Source organism: Phoca vitulina, unplaced genomic scaffold (assembly GCF_004348235.1).
Source record: "Phoca vitulina isolate PV1807 unplaced genomic scaffold, GSC_HSeal_1.0 scaffold11, whole genome shotgun sequence".
Classification (NCBI taxonomy): domain Eukaryota; kingdom Metazoa; phylum Chordata; class Mammalia; order Carnivora; family Phocidae; genus Phoca; species Phoca vitulina.
Genome location: NW_022589714.1, coordinates 15,682,478 through 15,703,615, shown reverse-complemented (window position 1 = coordinate 15,703,615; position 21,138 = coordinate 15,682,478). Strand labels below are relative to the sequence as shown.

The following is a 21,138-nucleotide window of genomic DNA, read 5'->3' as shown; positions in this document are numbered from 1 at the left end:
GGGCACCACAAACCCAAGGATATGGGTGGATTCATAATTCATTTCTATTTTGTTTGTTTCCATTTCAAGTCATTTTTATTTTTGTACACTGAATACTTGGTTTATATTCTAAATATATTAGAAACAGATTTATGTAGTACTATTTATATAGTTTTTCTTCTCTTTCTGTTCTACAATTCCTTTTTGCAAAAATCTGTGATTTGACAGAAGGTCAACAAGCAGACACATTCTAGCACTTGGAGGTAAATATACTCATAACAGCCCCTGAAGCTTGATTGGATGAAACTTATGATTAAAACATGACAGTGGAAGGGTTTGCCATACTCAAAAAATATTGAAGAATGGGTGGAGAACTTGCCTTCTGTTCTAAGATGGCTTAACCTTGGTGAAGGGTGTGTTGGTTTTGTGAGGGCAGGACAAGATGCGGAAGATCATCTTTTGTGTTCTGGAAAGGCAATGAGAGGGAAGGGGGAGTGGAGAGCTTTGAGGCAATAGTAGGCTCGCCATACAGCTTGCTAAACTCACCCAAGGGGAGAGTCCCAGATAGGAAAGGCTTGACAGCTTGGCACTGACTCAGAGTTCCCTCCAACAGGGAGATGAACTGATGGGGAAGTGGGCATTTGGAGCCGTTCAGGGCTGCTCCATTGCTTACTAGTGCACTCCGAGATCCAGGTACCTTCTACCTTTCTTTTCTTCTGCTTTCTTCACCTCTGAGTTGCAAGGTCTAATGCCTGTGTTTTGGGCAGAATGGAAGCAGATGAGCCAAGGGCCTGTTCTCTTGAGGCATTGCTTTTTTATTCAGGGAGAGAATGCATTCTCTGCAGTCTTCTTTTTATGTATCATTGTGCAGAATTATGTCACATGGCCACATCTAGCTGAATTGAACCTAGAAAGGCATATGTTAGTGTTGCAGCTGCTTGGACAAAGGAATATATGGCAGAGGGAGGCAATTGGATCACTTTTTGTTTTTGTTTATTTATTTACATATTTTTATTTTATTTTTTATTTTTTTAAAGGATTTTATTTATTTATTTATTTATTTATTTATTTATTTATTTGACAGAGAGAGAGATAGCGAGAGAGGGAACACAAGAAGGGGGAGTGGGAGAGGGAGAAGCAGGCCTCCCACGGAGCAGGGAGCCCGATGCGGGGCTCAATCCCAGGACCCTGGGATCATGACCTGAGCCAAAGGCAGATGCTTAACGACTGAGCCACCCAGGCGCCCCTATTTATTTACATATTTTTAAAAGATTTTATTTATTTGAGAGAGAGAGAGCACAGGGCATAAAAGGGGAGGGGAGAGAGAGGGGCAGAGGGAAAGGGAGAAGCAGACTCTCTGCTGAGCAGGGAGCCCAATGTGGGGCTTGATTCCAGGACCCCAAGATCATGACCTGAGCCTAAGGCAGACACTTAACTGACTGAGTCACCCAGGCTCCCCTGGATCCCTTTTTAGTAGCCAGTCTACAGTGTTCATTCTAAGGTTACACAGGAGGTGTCCAAAAACCAAAAGTGAACAATGAAAATGAAAAGCAAAGAGAAGCCAAGAAGTTAACAGAACAAAGCAGATGTATTAGGTCGGTGTGACAATTAACCTTTGGTGTGTTTATAATGTTGGCGAGGTCTAAAAATCTGACACAGTGTTAAAACAATTTCCTATGCACATAGTTTAAAGGTTCAAATAAGGGGCGCCTGGGTGGCTCAGTCGTTAAGCATCTGCCTTCAGCTCGGGTCATGATCCCAGGGTCCTGGGATCGAGCCCCACATGGGGCTCCCCGCTCTGCGGGAAGCCTGCTTCTCCCTCTCCCCTCCCCCTCCCCCTGCTTGTGTTCCTTCTCTCGCTGTGTCTCTCTCTGTCAAATAAATAAAATCTTTAAAAAAAAATAAAGGTTCAAATAATTCTACAAAACTTAGTAGAAAAACAAAAGAAAAACCAGCAGTCCCCTTCCCTTACAACTGTCTATTTCCAGAGGAAGTAACTTGAAACCAAGATTTTTCTTTCTTTGCATTTCTAGCTCGAGTTTCATCTTTCCATTGGCTCTTCATTTCTACAGTGAAGACTTACTTAAGTATCTTCCTTAGGTTGTGGTAACTGGGGACACAATTTTTGGTCATAATTTTCATTTTCCCTGTGATAACATTTTTCTGGTGAGTTTTATTAGCTATTTTTCTGTTTTAGTTTTTTTCTTCTAAACTGATTTTTTTGGTATAAATATTGTTTTGGTACAAAAAATATTTTCGTTATGGGAAATTTCAAACATACACAGAAGTGGAGAGAAGAGTATAATGAATCCTTATGTTCCCATTATCCAGCTGCAACAGTCATCAACTCAAGCCATATAATTCCATCTTTGCCACACCTGCTTGGCCCTTTCTGTATTATCATTTTTTTTAGTAAAACATACATAACATAAAACTTACCATTTTAACCATTTTTAAGTGTAAAATTCTTTGTCATTAAGTACATTCATGTTGTTCAACCAACACCACTCTAGAACTTTCTCATCTTCCCACACTGAATCTCCCTACTCATTAAACAATAACTCTCCATTCCCCCCATCTCCTCAGCCCTTGGCAACCACCAGTGGAATGTATTTTCTATCTTTATAAGCTTGACTACTCTAGGTACCTCATATAAATGGAATCATGCAACATTTATCCTTTCATGACTTGCTTATTTCCCTGAGTTAGCATGTGTTCAAGGTCCCAACATGTAGCATGAATTTCCTTCCTTTTTAAGGCTGAATAATATCCCATTGTAAGGAAACACCACATTTAATTTTCCATCCATTCGTCAATGGACACTTAGGTTGTTTTCACCTTTTGGCCATTGTAAATAACTCTTCTATGAACAGGGGTATACAAGTACCTGTTTGAGTCCCTGCTTTCAACTCTTTTGAGCATATACTCAGAAATGGATTGTTGGATCGTATGGTAATTCTTGTGTTTATTTATTTTTTTTAAGGAACTGCCATACTGTGCTCCACTGTGGCTGCACCATTTAACATTTCCACCATCAATGCACAAGGGTTTCAACAAAGGTTTCCACACCCCTCTCTAATATTTGTTATTTTCTGTTTTGTTTTGTTTTTGTTTTTATAATAGCCATCCTAATGGGTCTGAACTGGTTCTTGTATTATTTTTGAAGCAAATCAGACCCAGATGTAATATTTCACCCACAAATATTTCAGTATGTATTTCCAAAAGATGAAGGCCCTTTCAGAAAATAGAACTCCAATGTAAACGATTAATAAAAATCCTTTATTTTTTAAAAAAGATTTATTTATTTATTTGAGAAAGAGAGGCAGGAGAGGGGCAGAGGGAGGTAGGGAATCTTAAGCAGGCTCCACACCCAGCACAGAGCCCAACGCAGGGCTCTATCTCATGACCCTGAGATCATGACCTGAGCCGAAGGCAGAGGCTTAATCAACTGAGCCACCCAGGCGCCCGGCTATTAATTGTCTTTTATTTCCCTTTAAATGCATAGTTTCTTTCATTCTTTTATTTTCCTTGCAATTTATTTGTTGAAGAAATTAGATTGTTCGGTAGTTTCCTGTGGTCTGGATTTTGTTAATACATCCATGTGGTGCTTAATATGTCCCCTTATATTTCTTTGCAGATTGGTAGTTGAATCTAGAAGCTTGATCTGATTCACGTTCAATTTTTTGGCAAGACCACTTCTTAGGTAGTAGGGGTTCTTCTACTGGGAGACAGGGCTCCTTTTGTGATACTAGCAGTCATTTATGATGACTGTTTAGGTCTGCATGATCCATTGTGGTTGCTATTAGTCACATGTCGCTATTTACATTTAAATAGATTCAAATTAAACAACATTAAAAATTCAGTTTCTCAGTTGCACTAGCCACATGTCAACAATGCTCCTACCCTCATGTTGCTTGTGGCTTTAGGGCAGATATAAAGCATTTCTATCAGCACAGAAAGTTCTCTTGGGCAGCATTGGTCTAGATCTATTGATTCAATAAGGGCTGTCTGTGATATGGTGCTATTCTAATTCTAACATTCATTTTACATTTATTAGCTGGAAAACTTTTATAAGGAGAAATTTCTTCATATCTACTCTTTGGTTACCCAGTGATACAGTTCATGCAGGAAAAGCAGAATAACCCTGAATTCTTTCTCTTTAATGAGTTTGATTTTCTGAATTACAAACCAATAAACCATTCCTACATCAACATAATTAGGTAATTATTGTTTACTGCAGAGCCAACTGATGAATTATGGCTATACTTCCTTTTTTTAAAAAGATTTTATTTATTTATTTGACAGAGAGAGATATAGCAAGAGAAGGAACACAAGCAGGAGGAGTGGGAGAGGGAGAAGCAGGCTTCCCGCGGAGCAGGGAGCCCGATGGGGGGGCTTGATCCCAGGACCCTGGGATCATGACCTGAGCCGAAGGCAGACACTAAACGACTGAGCCACCCAGGCGCCCCTATACTTCCTTTTTTATTCAGCATTCTTTCCCCTCAAGTATCTAATTCCCCTTCCCTTTTATTGCACTACATTACATTGTTGTAGTCTTTACCCCTAACCTCCCCCACCCCTCCCCAGTTTTCCATCATGTTTATCTATTCTATTAAGATCCCTTTTTCCCCCTTGAGGCCTTATTCTTGGAATTCTTCTTCCTGTTGAAACTTCTCTCTTCATTGCTCTCTGGGGTTATATATACTTTTTCCTGATTCTTACATCTTCTTTTGTCTTGGCTTTTTTTTTTTTTCATTGGTTTGCTAAATATGTCCTCCTAAAGTAACTTCCTAAAAAGAATTTGTGGAAGGCAAAGTTCCTGAGCCATTCCATTTCTGAAAATATTTTTATTTAATGTTCACTCTTGTTTGATAGTTTGGTTGGACGTAGAGCTCTAATTTTAAATTCTGGACTGTCATATAGAAAGTTAAGGATAGGGCGCCTGGGTGGCTCAGTTGTTAAGCATCTGCCTGTGGCTCAGGTCATGATCCCAGAGTCCTGGGATCGAGTCCCACGTCGGGCTCCCGGCTGGGCAGGAAGCCTGCTTCTCCCTCTCCCCCTGCTTGTGTTCCTGCTCTTGCTATCTCTCTGTCAAATAAATAAATAAAATCTTTAAAAAAAAAAAAAAAGAAAGTTAAGGATAAGTCTCATTATTATTATTCCAAGGAATATTATTATTCCTTGTTAATTTCAACATCATTCCTTGTTTTCCAGTGGACAGGGACTTTCTCCTTCTGCTCTTGGGTTAAAAAAGAGTCTCAGGGAATATTCTGGTATTCTGTGCAGGAGTCTATTGAAATAGTTCTCAAATAGAGGATGAAGAGAAGTTGACACTAATTTCATATATAATATTTCTGAAAAGTTACAAATTTGTGAAAAAATCAAACAATAGACTCTAGGATGTGGTTTATGTTCTAAATCAGCAACTAATATTTCACCCAAAGGCAGCTTTACTAGAATAAAGGGGTGGAATAAGAGTGGTTCCTCTATTACCTCTAGTGATCCACTATTAAAATTTTTCCTTCCCATTCCAGAGCAGCACTGGGCTCTGCTGGTGCAGAGGTCTCGATTTCCAAGACAGCAATGCTCCCAGTAGGGGACACTGCAATGTTCCCCTTCAACTGGCAGTTGAGATTGCCACCTGGTCACTTGGGGCTCCTCATGCCAGTGAATCAATAGCCAAAGAAGAGGTTACTCTATTGGCAGAAGTGAGTGAATGATCCTGATTGTCAAGGATTTGCTACTACACAGTGAAAATTAGAAGTATTTCTGGAATGCAGAAGATGTACTAGGGCATTTCTTAGTTCTTTTCCCAGATTCTGTGATTAAAGTCAATAGAAAACAATAATACAATACAGGGAGAACTGTTAATGGCCCACATCCTTCAGAAATGAAGATCTGGGTCACCTCACCATAAAAAGAACCATGGAAAGAACTGAAGGCAGAGAAATAGATAGTGGAAGAAGGTAGTTATAAATACCATCTACCTCCATGTGACCAGTAGCAGAAATGAGGACTGTACTAGTTATTTGCATTTCCTTCTTGTTTTGATATAAATATATTTGTATACATTATTAACCAATATTTTTCTCCTCCCTGTCATTCTTCTACCATATGTGTTAATAGTAGTTACCTTTTACCGTGGTATTGAAGTTATAGGGTCTCAAAGGGAGAATGTGATTCAGCCAGAAGAGGCATGAACAAAATCCAAAGACAGTTAAAGGAACTTTATATCCCCTCTTGGAGAGAGGGTTATGTTGTGTTTGGTTGTATGAGGGAAAGTTGCATCATGCTAGGTGAAAGCATAGTTTTTCTGTTTTTGTTTGTTTGTTTTTTAAGTTAAATATGGTTAAAAAGGGTATATACAGCTGTCAAGTTGTTGAGGCACAAACTTTGGTAGCTTTGTACTATGGCAACTTATCTAAGATGGAGCTCAGTGTCTCAGAATTTCCCTTCCTGTGTGGTTCTGAGTTGGTGTTGGCCACAGGAGACATTTTGTGTGAACTTGAAAGCCAGCAGTGAAGCAGAAGGCGTATTTTTTACTCTCTGAAGGTTAGTGCAAGGTGCCAGGCAGATGAGCCACTGGCCCTCATTGTTAACTGATCTGCTAGCTCACTTTGTGGGTGTGGGGTGGCAATGAGGCCCCGTGTTCCTCCAATTCTTAGAAGATCTCCTCCTTGAGCTTTTCTGAATTCTGGGCGAGGTGCATATGCAGCTCTTGGTGAAAGATACCAGCTTCTCTTGCAGATTACCCGAGACATCAAAGTTGGAGGTGGTAAGAGAGACATAGGTTCCAGTTCTCCCTCATATTTCCTTGTTCTTGTCCACATTTAGCTCTTCTCCCCTTGGCTGACCTTGAGCGACTTTAGGTTCGACACTGGACGCAGAGGCCATGGCTGCTCTTCAGCTGCCATGATTGGGTAGGATCAGTCTCATACTGGTTCTGCTTTCTCATTGAGCCACAGCCTAAAGACAGGTCAGGAGGCACCCGGGAACGTTGGGGAGTTCTTATGCCAAAGGCCGGTTTTCATGGGAGGAACACACATAATTTTTTTAGTATTAAAATTCATGAATTTTATGTGAAAGTTTCTAAGATGTTGCCTTAAAGACCTCTTAGTAAAACAGTACCCTTTTGTAGTTTTCTTCTTAAATGAAAATGATATTTATACTCATTATAGAAAACTTGGCAGAGGTAATCACCAGGATACATACAACATTTTGGTGAGCATCCTTCAATTCTTTCTTCAATGCATATATCTACAATGTGTATGTATACATAAATACACTTTATTTTTACAAAAATGGAATCATATTTAAATTCTGTTTTATGAAACAGATTCTGTACCCCCCAACAGCATATCATGAATACTTACCTTTAGATAATTAGTCTCCAATTCAAGAACATAATTTTTAATTACTTCAAGTATTCTGTTGCATGGATATACCATAATTTATTTAACCCTATCTCTTATTGTTAATCTCAGACTATTTTTAATTTTTCTTAATTAAAAAAAGACTCTGAGGGGCGCCTGGCTGGCTCAGTTGGTAGAACATCTGACTTTTAATCTTGGGGTTGTGAGTTCGAGCCCCATGTTGGGTGTAGAGATCACTTAAGTAAATAAAAAAAAAACTTTTAAAAAAGCCTTTGAGATGAACCTTTTTGCTAATTCTTTTAACAAATTTTTATTGAGTACTGTGTACCAGGCATGTAGTAGCTTCATCTCTATGCAAATCTACATGGCTAAATTTCTGTATGGTTAAGCTTTTCAACAAGTGTGTATTGTGAAAAGGAAGAAATAAACAGAGAGGTACATCAATTTAAGATCTGCACAGATTTAATTTTATAAAATAACTAGGTCATTCTAAGCTTTTCTATAGGTCTTCTTGTAATGCATTTGCTTGCCTCTAGAATAAACCTGAATTTATTGATCCATCTCTGTGAAGCTTGAAAATAATTTTCTCCATGTTCCCAACTTCTCTTTTAAATCAAAGTGCCCCCAAATTGCCTGTACTTGTAGACCTTCTGTGACCCCCTGTCTACTGAAGTAAAGTAGAATCTCATTCTCCATCCCAGAAATAGAGTTTGCATTCCAACGTGATTCTCATACATGTTAGAGTTTGAGAAGCACTGGTTTAGATCTCTGGGCTTAGCTCACACTTGACCTTGGTCCTCTACTCTGAACAACATAGGGGAGGAGACTAGATCAGCAGTGATAGCTCTGTCAAGGATAGGATCTCTACCCAAGGATCCACTCAGACACTTTTCACTATCCTCAAGTCCTGCCTGCACAGGAAGCCGGCCACTAAAGATAGGCTGCGTATAGGAGACATAGGGACATAAGGGACCTCTGCAAGCCATTCAGCAGGGTGAAAAAGGGTGGAACAGGAAAGGGAGGAAAGCAAGTTCCTGGATTCCAAAAACCACAGTTTGTCTAGGTGCTACTTTCTCCCTTATTTAGCACATAGCTTTGTCACATGACATCCCTTTGCTGACCTCTTTTCCTTGTGCATTTTGCCCTGCATGAAAAAGTCACCATGTAAAACTTTTCTCCACGAATTAGAAACTTAAAAGTTGTCAGGGACTGAATGTGCCTGTTTTCCAACAGTTTCTGGCAGTTCTCTGCTTTTATGGTGTAGTCATGGTGAAACCTGAGTCATCTGAAGATGGTGCCAGTGCCAAAGAACTGGAGAAGGAGCTGTTGACAAGCCAGGGTGGTGAGGAGCTGGGTAAGCTCAGCAACTGCTGCACCGCGGCTACCGTCCTCCTGGGACAGGAGAGCCACCCCGATCCTAACTGTGTTTCTACAAATTGCTCCCAGCTTTCCAGTTCTAATGAATGCTGTCCGTAGCAAATGTGTGTAGAGACAGCCAAAAATATAAAGCATCTCCCTGGATAATTGCTTCTCCCAGTTCCAAGTAGCAACACCTAACTTTTGCGTGTGCCAGCATTCCTTTCTTGCTCGGTTTTTTTTTTTTCCCCCCCAACGGAGAAACCACAGCATTTTCCTGGAGAGACAAACAAAATACCTTCATTTGTGTTTTAAGTAAAAGTAGTTTTTCTCCTGTCCTTTCATATAACGTTAAACAACTCCCCAGAAAATACCTTGGTTTGGCGTCTCTGTGTGTGCATGTGTGTGTGTGTGTGTTTGCCATTTCTCTAAAATTATGACTCATAGTCTGGGGGACAATGATTTTTTTCCACTTCGCTTAGCTGCTCTGAATTTCTCCTCACAAGGATGGGCCTGTTTATTCACTCTGGGCATCGCTGGTAGAGCGCTAGTGTAAACAGCCCCGGGGAACCCGGTGGCCTGGGGAAGTGGGCGCCCTGTGTTCTCCGCGGGGAGCAGGGATGCCGGGGCCAGGTTGGGCTTGACCGCATTTAGAGACAGCTTTCTGACCCCGCGCCCCACCAGGATTTTCGACGCTGGCCGGAGCAGCGAGAAGCGCCATTGTGATGCCGGTGGGAGGGGTGGAGCCACCAAGTCCTGTCTCAATTTAGACTTCTCACTCCGCTTTTAGGCGCGCCCATTTCAGATTGCTAAACTCCAGAGGCAGGGGAAAAAAAAGCGGGGAGGAGGTGGAAAGCCACACCCCGCGGCGCCCGCGAATTTCCCCAGGAGCTGACGGTGGCCCAGGCAGACGCGGCCGAGATGCGGGGCTGGGGGCTCCTGACCGCCGCCCACCTCGTGTGCGTGTGGACCGCCGTGCTGGCCGCGGCCCCCCGGTAGGAGCGCGGGCGCGGGCGCGGGCGCGGGCGCGGGCGCGGGGCCGGGGGCCGGGCGGGCGGAGGGGGCGGCGGCTGTGCGGCCGCGGGTGGGAACCGGCCCCGCGGCCGCACTCCCCAGCCGGGCACCGGCCTGCAGGGTAGACCGTCTGTCGCTGCAGCTGGGTTCTCCGTGGGACAGTCACCTTCTCCACCCGTGGAAGTTGTTGAAGCGTCTTTCTGACCATAACGACTTTCTAGAGACACGTTTTAGTTTTAGTACATGTTGCCTCTGCCTTTTCCTCAACATTTTCCCCCCTCCCAAACAGCGTGCCTTCTTTTCTCAAAGGCGTGTGATGTATTTTTTTCTAAACTAGGTCTCTCAGCTTCGGCATTGGCAAGGTGTGACTGAGGTGAATTGGTTCGGGTGCAGACACTGTAGGAGGATAACTAATGAGACACCCACCTGAATGGGAAGTGCCCCTCTCCTACGGGTTTTTGCAGTTGAGCCTTTACCCTTGGCTTGGGCAGAGAAAGTGCTGTTTTTGCGGACTTTTATGCACTGCTACACCTGGACATTTTACCACTGGTCGTTTAATTTCCGATGGTGTATTTCAGTCAGTGGTATTTGTTAGATGATGTTTTCTGGGGCAGATGCCCATGGATGAAGGTTTGAATAAAAACCGCAAAGTGCGTGCGTGTGTGTGTGTGTGTGTGTGTGTTTAAGCCAAGAAAAAAATCACGCTGGCATGAGGTTGTCTGTAAAGGAGAAGTTGAGAGGCTTGTACGTTGCCAATAACTTCTGCATGCCCCAGTGTAAGCCATTTACACTGAGGCTCATCCTGTGCTGTTTGTGGTTTATAAAATGGAAATAATAACACACGCTCTCCTCTAGTGGTGCAGGAATTATTGCATTGAGATTGATTTATGAGAATTCCTTTCTCAATAGCATTTCAGTGCAGTTGCTAAATGGAACAGTGGGGCAATATTGGAGTAATTGGAACAATTGCAATTGGCATAGTATGGAGAGTCGATCTCACTATCTATGAAATTTGAGGATCGGAAAAGAATGGAGATGTAAAGATAAGAAACTGTGTTTTTCCTCTTCTTGGGAACTCTTCAGGCCTAGGTTTCTGGTGACAGCCCCAGGGATCGTCAGGCCTGGAGGAAATGTGACTATTGGGGTAGAGCTTCTAGAACACAGCCCTTCCCAGGTCACTGTGAAGGCCGAGTTGGTCAAGATGGCAGCCAACCTCACTGTCTCTGTCCTGGAAGCAGAAGGAGTCTTTGAAAAAGGTAAGATAAACAGCATGAAGTCTTACCCTTCTGTAGTAATAACTGCAGTCTGTTAATAAAGCCACATGTTAGGTAGGGTAACAGAGAAACCCCAGAGTTGCAGTGTTCTAGGTAGTACACTTTTAATTTTTGCTCATGAAGAGTCCAAAATGGTGTTCCCGGATGCTCCCCCAAGCTGAGATTCACAGACCCAGGTTCCTTCCACTTTGTGGCTCCCTCATCATCAACATGAGTCTTCCAAGTCTGCAGGGGAAGAGCATGGAATTTCTCACGTGGGAGGTTTTTATGGGATGGGCCTAGAAGGGGCTCATATCACTTCTGTTCCTCTTCTGATGGTCACATTTAGCTGCAAAGGAGGCTGGGAAATGTAGGCCAGTGACTGCCCAGAGAGGGAAATGGGCAAGGTCAATAGTCTGATATATATTTATATATAGTTTATGTAAACCATATGTAACCATGTTTATATTTATTGAGTACTAAGGATTTTATTAAGTAGGCCTGTGGAAAAGAAAAGAGCAACACAGTGTTAAAGTTCAGTTTTATGGAATATTTCTTAATTTTTAAGGTACAGGAAAAAATGATAAATGTGGGAGTCATTTGTAAAAGAACCCACATCTCTTAAATTTGGATTCAAATCTGGTTTAGGATTAAATTGGGTCGATGAATGTCTTCTTTTTATTACGAAGGGAAAAATAATTTTGGGGGTAAATACTTAAGCTTTTTTTTCCCATTAAAATGAACATTTATTGTATTTTTTTTCTAATTGAAAGAGTAGTATATATTTGGTGCTTACATCCTGGAAGTAAAGGAAATAAACCAAGATCACCCATAATCTTACCACCTAACTATAAACACCGTTAACTAGAAGCATGTTTAGATGTTTCATCAGAGGGCAGAGATTGAGGCATAAATGCCTATAATGTTAAGAGTTATCTTAAAAAATTAATTTAAGGGCACATAATGAAGGGTGGACGGGATTCCACAATAGTTCGTTTTATAAATGTTGATCCTCTACCAACATAGAGAAATTAACACCATCATGAAAGAAGGTAAAATCAAAGTTTATCTATATCTGTGTTTTTTTTTTTCTCCACTGGAGGTTGACTGACTAGGAGGGTAAGTTTGGGATAGAAGTCAGGAAGAGGTGATGTGTATCGGAGCCAAGCCACTTTGTCTTTCATAGGAGTTATGTCAGGAAAGTGGGAGGCCTTGTTTCGCTGGAGAGGAAATGTAGATTAGTGTTTAAGATCTGAGATTGTCTTAGCACAATTGTTGTATGGTCTTGTGCAGTTACCTAACTGTACTGAGCCTCAATTTCCTCACCTGTAAAATGGGGATAATGAAACTTACTTTCCAGAGCAGGTATAAAGTGAAAGTTAGTATCCAGCACCTATGAGGAATTTAACACCAGCTGTTAATATTTATCAGTAGTAATACTGAAGAAGAAGATGCAGGATGCGTTATTTCCTTTTATATGAGGGTAGATTTCTGCTTTCATTATTGAACTATTATTTCTGAAAATGAATGAATCCTGGTCTTATGATAATGGCTAAAGAAAATATTGAAATACTAAGTCAGAGCAGACAATACTTAATGTAGTTCCACATTCATTATTTATCCACTAAGAATTATCATTTTGGCTCTACTAGAGTGGCAGTTTTACCGCAATGCAGAGGTCCAGAATAACATGGATGATTTTGATAAATATTTGGGCTTTCCTCAGATGTTTGTATACTCTTATTTTAGAATTTCTACTGCATTATCTTTTCTGCAATCTCCTTTATCAGTCTCTTTTCTTTTTTCTGCAAATAGTACCAACACTGCAGATGGGGGAAGGGGGGACTGTGGCTCATTTTAAAACTTTTTTCTTAGATTTTTCTTTTGGGAAGAGAGTTGGTCATATGTCTCTGGGAAGGCTAAAGTGCTCAAGACTGGGTCAGACAACACTATCCTGAGAGCAGAATGAATCTTTGAAAAAGAGAGAGAGAAAATGCATTTTTTAGTGGCTGTTTTCTGACTCTGTTGACCTACAGTTTCATTGAAAATGCCATTTCTGGGAGCACTCTCTCTCTTTCAAAGGAGAAGGTTACTCTGTTATCAGAGGCCGTGAGTCATTGTTCTCAAAGCAGATGCTTCCTGTAATGTTAGGACTTAAGGACCAAGACTTTTTTTTTTTTTTTTTAACCTGACTTCTCCAGTTGCAGCAATATGTAGACAAGTGAGCATTTTAAATCGATGGATCTTCTAAATCCAGAGATCCTTGTAGGATTCATTTTTTTCTCCCTTGCCACATAAACACAAGCAAATAAATACATTTTAGGTCTGATTCTTTCATTACTTTTTTATGAGGGCCTCCAAGAAAAGGTTGGTTCTAATAAAGATTCATCTTCCAGCAGGGCTGGGTAAAGAGGGGTATTATTTCTGAATGGCTGTTTCTAACAGTCCGGGTCTTTTTAGAAAGTCCCGGGGTAGAGCAATGTTTTACCATAACCAGAATGCGTTGGTAGCTTAATTGTGTCAGAAATGGTAACAGCTAAAGGATTCAAATTGCAGAATATACTTTAAAAAAGGGATGGGTGAAATCGGTGAAGGCGATTAAATAAGAGTACACTTATCTTGATGAGGACTGAGTAACAGAGGGAAATGCTGAGTCACTATATTGTACACCTGAAACTAGTATAACACTGTATGTTAACTACACTGGAATTAAAATTAAAAAATGGAAAAAATATAAATAAATTAAAAAAATAAAAAAGGCAGAAAAGTATGGCTTGTCCTCAAGGAAGAGTTCATTTATTTGTTTGACAGATAGAGGGAAGATTTTATTTACATTTCCATCCTTGAGGCCAGCAGCATTGATAAATTACATTATAGTTAATTTATTCATTTTTAAATATATGAATTTTCCATTTATTGGGGATCAATTACATGGTTTTTTGGGTGAACAGTAGCCCTTTAGAAAAAGTGTTTCTACTAAACTTTGTGACATTCTCTAAAGGTATATTAATGCCTCTTCAGTGGTGAGATTGAGACACTGAAGTGCACTTGCCATTATCACCACCARCCCCACCACCACCATCATCACCACCCTCATCACCACCATCACCACCAACCCCACCACCACCATCATCACCACCCTCATCACCACCATCACCACCAACCCCACCACTACCATCACCAGCACCCTCATCCCCTTTATAGTGAATAGAGCTAGGTTCATAGTCTTCTGTTGTATAAAATAGTTAAGGGGACATAATTAACAAAACATGGTAAAAGTTCAGCAGGTAGTAATTACCAGAGGAGAGAAGATGGAGTCACTTTTGAAATCAAGTCAGATTTGAAATCAAATCAAACTGCATGTTGGGTGGAGAGTGAGTCTGTCCCCTTATTTCTTCCCTTCTTGGTTTTTATCTTTTCCATTAGTGAGATGTTGCCCGGAGTTCCATGCCAGATCAAGAAAAAAAGTTTAAGAATGTTTGAATTCAGGGGTCATAAATAAGAACTATCTTCTCTGTGAAGGCATATGGAATGGTTGAATTATTTTTGACGTCCTTGAAATCATTATTTCTACCTTATTCCCCTCCTCTTTCTACAATTTGAAATGTTCATGTGTAAACTTTCAGTGTTTCTCGAGTGAGATTTGCCTCAAATAATAATGAATGCACCCTTTCCCCTCATTCATGAATTCATTGTTGCTGGTTCACATAAACCTGATTTAAGAAAAAAACCTGAACAAAATGTCAGCTGAAGCTGTGGGTGCTCTGCGGGGCATCTTGTGGTGAGTGCCTGATGGTTGGGATGCATTGTTTATTTATTGATCGTGCCAGGCCTGCTTCCATCTTCCCACTGAGGCGTTGGCATGAGATGTACTCTATGAGTGAGTGTGTCTATATCCTTTAATAATTGCTTTTTCTTTTTGCTCTAAAATCTTGGGAGTTAATGGGGTGTTTACTTTTCTATTTTTTAAGAGTTAAAAATTCTTCTTTGTCCTTTACTGTCTTTCTCACATTGATGAGGGGATATTTTATTTTCCATCTTGATCCGGTAAAGGGTGGGAAATCAAGGTTTCTTAAGTTTGAGCTATTAGCTGACGAACTTAAAAAAACATCCAATTCAGTTTGGATGGCTTTCTGGTGGAAACAAAGCTCCTGAATGTACATTTCATGGCTTGTAGATCAAAATCAGTCCCATGGTTTTTATGAGAGTAGATTAATTAGTGTAGTGTGTGGGCAGATCTCCCAGGGCAGGTTTCCACAGGCAGCTTTGCCAGTAGAACTCAGTCTGAACTTGTAGTTACATGAGAATTATTTTTAAAGGGTGTGGACTCTTCATTCACATGTCTTTGCTATTGTGCGTGATATATATGTGTGTATATATATATAGGCCGGAAGATAAAGGACCACAGTGTAGTCATGATGTGGTTGGGCTCTGAAGCCAGCCTACCTGATTGTCCTTCCATTAGTGGTTGTGTGGCTGTGGGCAGTCATGATCTCACCAGGCTTCAGTTTTATTATCTGGAGAATAGTGGTTCCTGCCTTATGTGATTACATGGCTATTGTGTGAATTAAGTGAGGTAACATGTTTAAAGCACTTAACACATAGGAATTTTTCAAGAAAATGGTAGCTGTTATTAGAAAAGAATAGTAACAATCATGACAGAGGCAATTATTAATCATCGGCTGGGGTGATCTTGAACTGGGAACTCTATAAAAGGCATATCACTAGGAGGGGCTGGGAAGGGATTTGACATATTAAATATTGAGTTTCCTTATAGTGCCAGGGACTTAATGCACAATACTTCAATAACCTTGTGAGGAAGGCACTATTATCTTCATTTTAGAGATGAAGAAACTGAGGCTAAGAGAGAAAAAAAAAATTTTTTTTCCCCAGAGTTAACAACCTAAATTGTGAAGCCTGCATTTGAAGTTGGTTCTGTTGGTTCTGAATTTGAAGGTTGAGACTGGCTGGAAGAGCATGACATATATTTTGTTAGCCTTACTTTGGGATATTGATGCAATGTTGTATCAGTCATCTTCCTCTAAAATTACTGTCACGTTTGCTTGCAGTGATTTAGTCCTGGGTCTAATGAAATCTGATCTGGATCTGAAGAATCACAGTGCAGTGCTAGCTCTCTGCCCAATTTACTTGGAGCTTTATAGAATTTTGGATCTGGACGGGACCTCAGAGATAAGCCAATTCAGTCACCTAATTTATGGCCGAGGAGACTGAGGCCTGGTGTTTAATGATTTGCCCAAGATGAAATCACTTATTGGTAGCCGAGCTGAAAACCTCATACGTCCCCAAATTTGCAGTCCAGTGCTATTTCCATTATACTCTAGGAAACTTTCCTAACATATGGAGAACTGTGTGTAAGACCTAGGATATATTTGCAAATGTTGATTTTTCTGATATGGAAGAAAATAAGGCTAACTAAGGAGTTTTAAAATGCTTACCTGCATATTTGTGCAAGTTTCTTATTTCAGCTCAAGGTGGAGTTGCTCTTTATGGACTAATGGTTCTGCATGGGGCGGGGGCGGGGCTAGGAGCCTCATAGTTCTTTCTAACACTAAATCCTGTTGCTGGGTTTCTCACTGTGTGAGTTGTGCTTATTAAAAGCATGGACTCAGGGTGCCTGGCTGGCTCCAGTTGGGGAGCACGCGACTCTTGATCTTGGGGTTATGGGTTCAAGCCCCACATTGGATGTAGAGATTACCTAAAAGTAAAATCTTAAAAAAAAGGCAGACTTGTGGCCACCCCTTCAAAACATGGGTAAGGTCTAGGAATCTAAATTTTATTTCAAGCAGTCATCACGAGTGATTCTTAGCCACATTAAAATGAGGACGACTACTCTTTAGTATCTCACAAATGGCTCCTGACAAAGTGCTGGAAAGCCTGAGAGTGAGAGTCATGCCTTGGCAAGTCTATGATGATTCATGGTAGCTGAGAGAAGTCCCCTCCCAGACTTCTGTATTTGCTTTCAAGCAGCCCCCAACCCTAAGCATGGGTGTTCATTTTAAGTGATGGAGAATCATATTTTGGGGTTTGATTATGAATCAGTGATTGAGTGAAGCTGAAAGTGAACATACCGATTCTTTAAACTCCAAGTTAAACATGTGCTGCTCCTTTTCTAACAAGGAATGAGTCACTGGGCCAGTGACTCACTGAGGGGTTGTGGTGGAAATAGAAATCAGATCCTGTAAGAATTCGGGGTGGGTTACTGTTTGATCCTTTATGTTGCTAAGAGGGCTTTAGAATGCTGAAACTAGTTGTTTGCCCAATGACATTTCCCCCCATTAATTTATTATTTCTTGATTATTTGTTGTATGTGATTGTGGATGAATGGGGGCGGGTGGGGAATAAGAGGAAGGAAGGATTAGAAAAGGTTCAGAGGTTCCAGAAGGATAACATATAATATTTAAAGTGCAGAAGGCTGAAGAGTTTTTATTTCTTGTTTGTATAAAAAATTCAGTGTGGTTTGTAAATAGCGCTTCTTGTGTGTGACCCTGTGCCCGGTGCTGTTACCTTTTACATGCAGAGCTATACAAATGTCCATTCATACATGTTCCGCTCCTGCTGACATATTTGGCATTTAGTGGGAACAGTTATTTTACATACTAGGGGAGGGAAGGGGGTGCCGGAGGAAAGAGCTGACGGCTGGGAGTGGCAGCCATGGGGGGATAGAGGTTTGTGTGTCTGTTTTCTGAAAAGATGCTACATTCTGCTTGAGATGTAAGTTTGGGGAGACATCCAGGTGGTGATGTACAGCAGGCAGTTTTGAAATTGTAGCTAAGGAGAGAGTTTAAGGCATTGTTTTCATAGAGGCAGACAATACTTGAAGTCGGTGGAAATGCATGAGATGTGCAAGAGAGACAAAGCTTATGGAACAAGACTGATGACAGAAGCTTGGAAAAAGGAAAAGAAATCAATGAAATGGACGAACGATGAGCAGCCAGAGACAGGGATAGATTGAAGACGGTGAGATGTTTCAGAAGCCAAGGGAAGAAAGTTACAAGAAGGAAAGTTTTGATAGAACTGAGTGTCCCAGAGGGTCAGAGAAGAGAAGATGAAGACAGAGAAAAGGACGTTGGTGATCCTTGAGTGAATGGTTTTAAGTTGAATGTTGGGAGCAAAAGCCAAGTTTTAAGGGCGCCTGGGTGGCTCAGTCATTACGCGTCTGCCTTCGGCTCAGGTCATGATCCCAGGGTCCTGGGATCGAGTCCCATATCGGGCTCCCTGCTCAGCAGGAAGCCTGCTTCTCCCTCTCTCACTCCCCCTGCTTGTGTTCCTGCTCTCTCTCTCTCTGTCAAATAAATGAATAAAATCTTAAAAAAAAAAAAAGCCAAGTTTTAAGTAATAAATGGGTAATGAGAAAATATAAGAGTGTAGACTACTCTTTACTGAAGTTTGACAGTTGAAAGGAGAGAGGTAGATGTTCTCTTAAAATGCTTAGTAGAGAGGTAAAAGTGGTTGATGCAAAAGGGAGGGGTGGATAATTCATGGATAGGAAGTAGTGGGATCAGGATTAGGAACACAGGTAAGTGGATTAATCCTTAAAAAAAACAAAAACAAAAACCTTGTACTTTTTGTTTTGACGCAAGAAAGAAATTGAAGAGAATGAATAAAGAAAAATATTTTGGGGCACCCGGGTGGCTCAGTTGTTGAGCGTCTGCCTTCGGCTCGGGTCATGATCCCAGGGTCCTGGGATCGAGCCCTGCGTCGGGCTCCCTGCTCCTCGGGAAGCCTGCTTCTCCCTCTCCCACTCCCCCTGCTTGTGTTCCCTCTCTCACTGTGTCTCTCTCTGTCAAATAAATAAAATCTTAAAAAAAAAAAAAAGAAAGAAATATTTTGAGGTATGAACTTGAGATGGAGAATAAAATTGGAATACGGTTTTAGGAAAACTTCGCAATAGTTATTTACCTGCCTCTAAATTATACACATCTGATATCTCTTCATAGGGAGTGGGGATATACATTACAAGCAGTGGCTCATTGGAGAGAGAAATACAGAATTGGAGATACTCCCTGGTGGTGTCCAAATGGGTCCCTGCTGGATTGTGGGATGTTGGAATGCAAGGGCGGATACTTGTATTGGTATCAAGGGAAGGAACACAAGAGAATAGAGAAGAGAAAGGGGTATTTATGGTGGTAGTATGCTTCACTTGAAGCTTGAAGGGATCGGGTAGTTATTTTATTATTGCCATGGGATTGTAATTTATTATCCTTGGTCTGGGCTAAGGTGATCATCAGACCAATGGTGAAATGACAAAACTTGAGGAGAAGGAAATTATAGTGGGTTCTGGTCTTGCTCTGTCTGTTCTATTCTTCATTTCTCTTAGGAAAATTCCATGACTTGACTTTCTTCCCTCGCAAGGGTGAGGGTGAAATTGGCCAAAGAAAATTTGGTGGCAGGAGTTGGGTGGGGAGTAGTGGGCAGGTCCTTGGGTCTTTAGTTTTGAAGAAATGACTCATGAATTAATCTAAAAACCAGAATGGTAAAGAGCTTAGAAATAAACGGAGTTACATTCTCTTAGGAGTACTTGGTAGCTTCCTTTTGGCAGGGCAATGTTGGGAATTTACATTTATGAAAATGTAGCTGGCAGAAATGATTTAGTATTATAAATTTAAATTTCGCTGAAATCTTGTTAAATCTCAGAAATATAGTTGAGACAGGGCATGACTATTTTGAGAATTCCAAATATTTATTAGGCATCAAATTGTATATGGCACAGTATTGGGTGGCATAAATGTTTGGCTCCTCACGGGGATGCAAAGTAGGTTTCATTTCATGTGCCATCTCAAGTTGATGGTAGAGGCTGCTTGGAGTGCCACGTTGACGGTGTCGAGGAAGTCTGGGTTCACCGGAATAGAGAGTAGATGGATTAGCTATGTCTGCCATGGGCATGGAAATGGGGAGTGTGGTATGAATGCTGTAAAGGAGGCTGTTGGGTTGAAGAGGGATGGACTTCTACAGGGCTACATGGGGCTTGAGGTAATCACAACATGGATGAGAGAGAAAAGGTAGAAGAGTGGGGGTGTTCAAATACTACCATGAAAGTACACTAAGCTACAGAGGAGGGACAGGGAGGGAACATGAGATTTTGTTTGGACTAATATTTTGGAAGTAATAGTCAGGTCTGTCCTGTTCTGTACATTTTGGGAGGCACAGTGAGTCAGACTGGGGGCTCTAGAACCACATTGGAATCGAACCCTTAGCACTACCTCTTACTACCTAAGTGGCCTTGGGCAAGTCACTTCATTTCATCTAATCTCAGTTTCTTCCTTTGTATGATGGCAATAATAATAGTACCTATCTTAGGGCATTGTTGTGAGTATTAAATGAGACAGTACTTCAGAGCTGTGCTGTGTAATATGGTAGCGATGAGCCACCTGGGGGTTTTGAGTGCTTGATATGAGGCTTGTACACATTGAGATGGGCTGCAAGTAAAAAATACACAATGGATTTTGAATACTTAATACCAAAAAATGCAACAAAACTGAATCTTTTTTAAGCTGATAAATTTTTAATATTGCTTACATCTTCAAGGGTAATATTTTGGGTATATTGGGTTCAATAAAATATGTTATTAAAATTAATTTTAGGGGCGCCTGGGTGGCTCAGTTGTTAAGCGTCTGCCTTCGGCTCAGGTCATGATCTCAGGGTCCTGGGATCGAGCCCCGCATCGGGTTCCCTGCTCAGCGGGAAGCCTGCTTCTCCCTCTCCCACTCCCCCTGCTTGTGTTCCCTCTCTCGCTGTGTATCTCTCTGTCAAATAAATAAATAAAATCTTTAAAAAAAAAAATTAACTTTACCCATTTCTTTTCTTTTTTTTTAGTGCACTGCTTTAGAACACTTATCATTATGCCTAGCACATGGTAAGCACTGGAGAATGTCAGCTGTGTCGTACCTAGCATCTCCTAGCATCCCATGTTATTATTATTATTATTTTTTAAAGATTTTATTTATTTATTTGACAGAAAGAGACATAGTGAGAGCAGAAACACAAGCAGGGGGAGTAGGAGAGGGAGAAGCAGGCTTCCCGTGGAGCAGGGAGCCCGATGTGGGACTCGATCCCAGGACCCTGGGATCATGACCTGAGCCGAAGGCAGATGCTTAATGACTGAGCCACCCAGGCGCCCCCATGTTATTATTGATGCCGCCCTT

General features: G+C 41.1%; 1 protein-coding gene across 2 annotated transcripts in view; it reads left to right on the top strand.

Annotated features, from left to right (window-relative positions):
* Positions 1-9,196: 9,196 nt before the first annotated feature.
* The window catches only part of CD109 (CD109 molecule), a 130,570-nt gene continuing 118,628 nt past the window's right edge, over positions 9,197-21,138 (top strand). The window contains exons 1-2 of one of the 2 annotated variants that reach the window (XM_032409454.1): positions 9,197-9,703; positions 10,806-10,978. In XM_032409454.1, the coding sequence (XP_032265345.1) occupies positions 9,630-9,703; positions 10,806-10,978 (247 nt within the window). In that variant the 5' untranslated portion in view covers positions 9,197-9,629. Of the gene's footprint in view, positions 9,704-10,805; positions 10,979-21,138 lie in introns of those variants that run through there. The other variant, XM_032409455.1, reaches the window with a different exon arrangement.